Source organism: Pelophylax lessonae (genome assembly GCF_965119305.1).
Source record: "Pelophylax lessonae genome assembly, chromosome: 8".
In the NCBI taxonomy this organism is placed as follows: domain Eukaryota; kingdom Metazoa; phylum Chordata; class Amphibia; order Anura; family Ranidae; genus Pelophylax; species Pelophylax lessonae.
This window is the reverse complement of record NC_138775.1, coordinates 249804712-249806865: the sequence shown is the minus strand read 5'-3', so window position 1 is coordinate 249806865 and position 2154 is coordinate 249804712. Positions and strand designations below refer to the sequence as shown.

The following is a 2154-nucleotide window of genomic DNA, read 5'->3' as shown; positions in this document are numbered from 1 at the left end:
GGCTTCTGTCCAACTTGCAAAATGGGGTGGGGGGGGGGGTAATTTAATAAAACGATGTTCCTTTATAAAAGTGTTTGTTAACCCTTTACGGTTTGCACCCATTGGGTATTGATATTTGGAGCCACTTTGCAATTTTTTTTTTTTTTTTTTTTAGAAGGAAAACAAATAGACATGCTATAGTATTTAGCTTGGAAAATGATTTCAGCTTGGGTAAGATGTGTTTCCTAATGTGAGAGTATTAATAAGCTTATAATGCAGATCAGGCAGGAGCTAGGATTCCAGGCTGTAGGGCGGTGACGTCAGGACCACGTGACAGGGCTGCTGGTACAAATAGTGAGTGAGCAGAGGGGAGGGCTGCAGTGTCAGGCTGAGAGTGGCTCAAGAAGCTTGTGCAGTTTGGATTCCTGGAGAACTGTAAGGAGGAGGGGGAGGAAGAGGAGGAGGAGGAGGAGGAGGGGGAGCTCACACTGGAAAGGAGACAGGAGGAGGAGGAGATGAGGGGTGTCAGGAATTGACCTTGTGCACACTGGCCCCCTTAAAACATCCAAAGGTTTTGCTGTCACTGATCTCCTTGTTGGGGGGAACAGAGGAGCCCATTCAGGCTTGTCCCACCAGGGGGGTCCTGGAGTTTGGCTTGGGAGTAGACCAGGACTTCCTGCTCTCATCATTACAATGACTTTGGGAAGTGAAATGTGTGATAATTCCCTCCTCTCTGAAGACACAGACATCGATGTGGTGGGGGACATGAATGCCAAGGAGGGCAAGTACTCCGATTACCAGTCAGACAACGACTCGGATGACCCCCTGTCCACCAGGAGCCACCGGGGAGACCTGGCTTCCTCAGACCAGGAGTCCAACCCAAGAGGAGTGGAGAAGAACCCCAAGAACACCTTGGTGAAGCCCCCCTACTCCTACATCGCCCTGATCACCATGGCCATCCTGCAGAGCCCCAAGAAGAGGCTAACCCTCAGCGAGATCTGCGAATTTATCAGCAACCGATTCCCTTACTACAGGGAGAAGTTCCCAGCCTGGCAAAACTCCATCAGACACAACCTGTCCCTCAATGACTGCTTTGTAAAGATACCTCGAGAGCCTGGCAACCCGGGCAAGGGCAACTACTGGACCCTTGACCCCGAGTCTGCAGATATGTTTGACAATGGCAGCTTCTTAAGGAGGAGGAAGAGGTTCAAGAGGCAGCAAAGTGCTGAGATATTGAGGGACCCCAGCAGCTTCATCCCAGCCTTTGGATATGGACCTTATGGCTACAACTATGGGCTCCAGCTGCAGAACTACCACCAGCACCACCATCACCACCACCACCACCCAGGTACCACCTTTCCCTTCCAGCCCACTCCCTGCCCTTTACCCACCGTCACCTCGGTCTTCTCCAGCCCTTCCTTGCCAGGATTCAGCAGCGACTTGGGCAGGAAATCCTTCTATTCCCAGCTCAGCCCCACCTTGCCCATTCTTCAGACTCTCAAAGCGGACTCCCAAAGTCGGCCGTCCTTCTCTATAGACAATATCATCGGCCCGACCACTCCACAATCGACCCCGACGTCGCCTTACACGACTCAAACTGGGAGCCAAGCTCAGGTCATAGCCATGTTAACCCCTTCCCTGGGCCCCCTACAGAACCATTTAAACTTGGCACACGAGAACGTCCTACAGACTCCACAGGACTTTCCTGGGAAAATCACAAATCTGAACAGCTGTCATTTTTAGACCAAAAAATAAATAAAACAAAAGCAAAAAAAAAAAAAAAAAAAAAATAATTTTCACTTTCAGCCTATGTATTTAAGGTAGGAATTTATTTTAGATGATTTTTTTTTAACTCTCCACGTCACCTCCAAACCTACTCTTTAAAGATCCTTTAAAGTCTATTTATAAATTGTATATATGTTTTGTGCTAGGTGTATGTCACTGTTATAGATTCAGTTTATATCCTATAAAAAAAAAAAAAAAAAAAGATATATCCCTTGGGGTCAGCTTTACAATGACATTGCTTAACTGTTGAGTTGCAAACTTGCCTCCAGTTTTGCTTATAGCTGAAAACCAATCGCAGTGATTATCGATCCTTTAAAATTGGGAGCCATCGGCCGACTAGCTCTTATCGACTGAAGCATAGAAGCACTGATCTCAGGATTTCCAAACACT

The 2154-nt window shown here is 47.5% G+C and overlaps 1 protein-coding gene across 1 annotated transcript in view; it reads left to right on the top strand.

Annotated features, from left to right (window-relative positions):
* Positions 1–384: 384 nt before the first annotated feature.
* Positions 385–2154, top strand: part of LOC309562006 (forkhead box protein D2-like) — a 1788-nt gene continuing 18 nt past the window's right edge. The window contains exon 1 of the mRNA XM_082266104.1: positions 385–2154. This exon is cut by the window's right edge and continues 18 nt beyond it. Within this exon, the coding sequence (XP_082122230.1) occupies positions 673–1722 (1050 nt within the window). The 5' untranslated portion in view covers positions 385–672 and the 3' untranslated portion in view covers positions 1723–2154.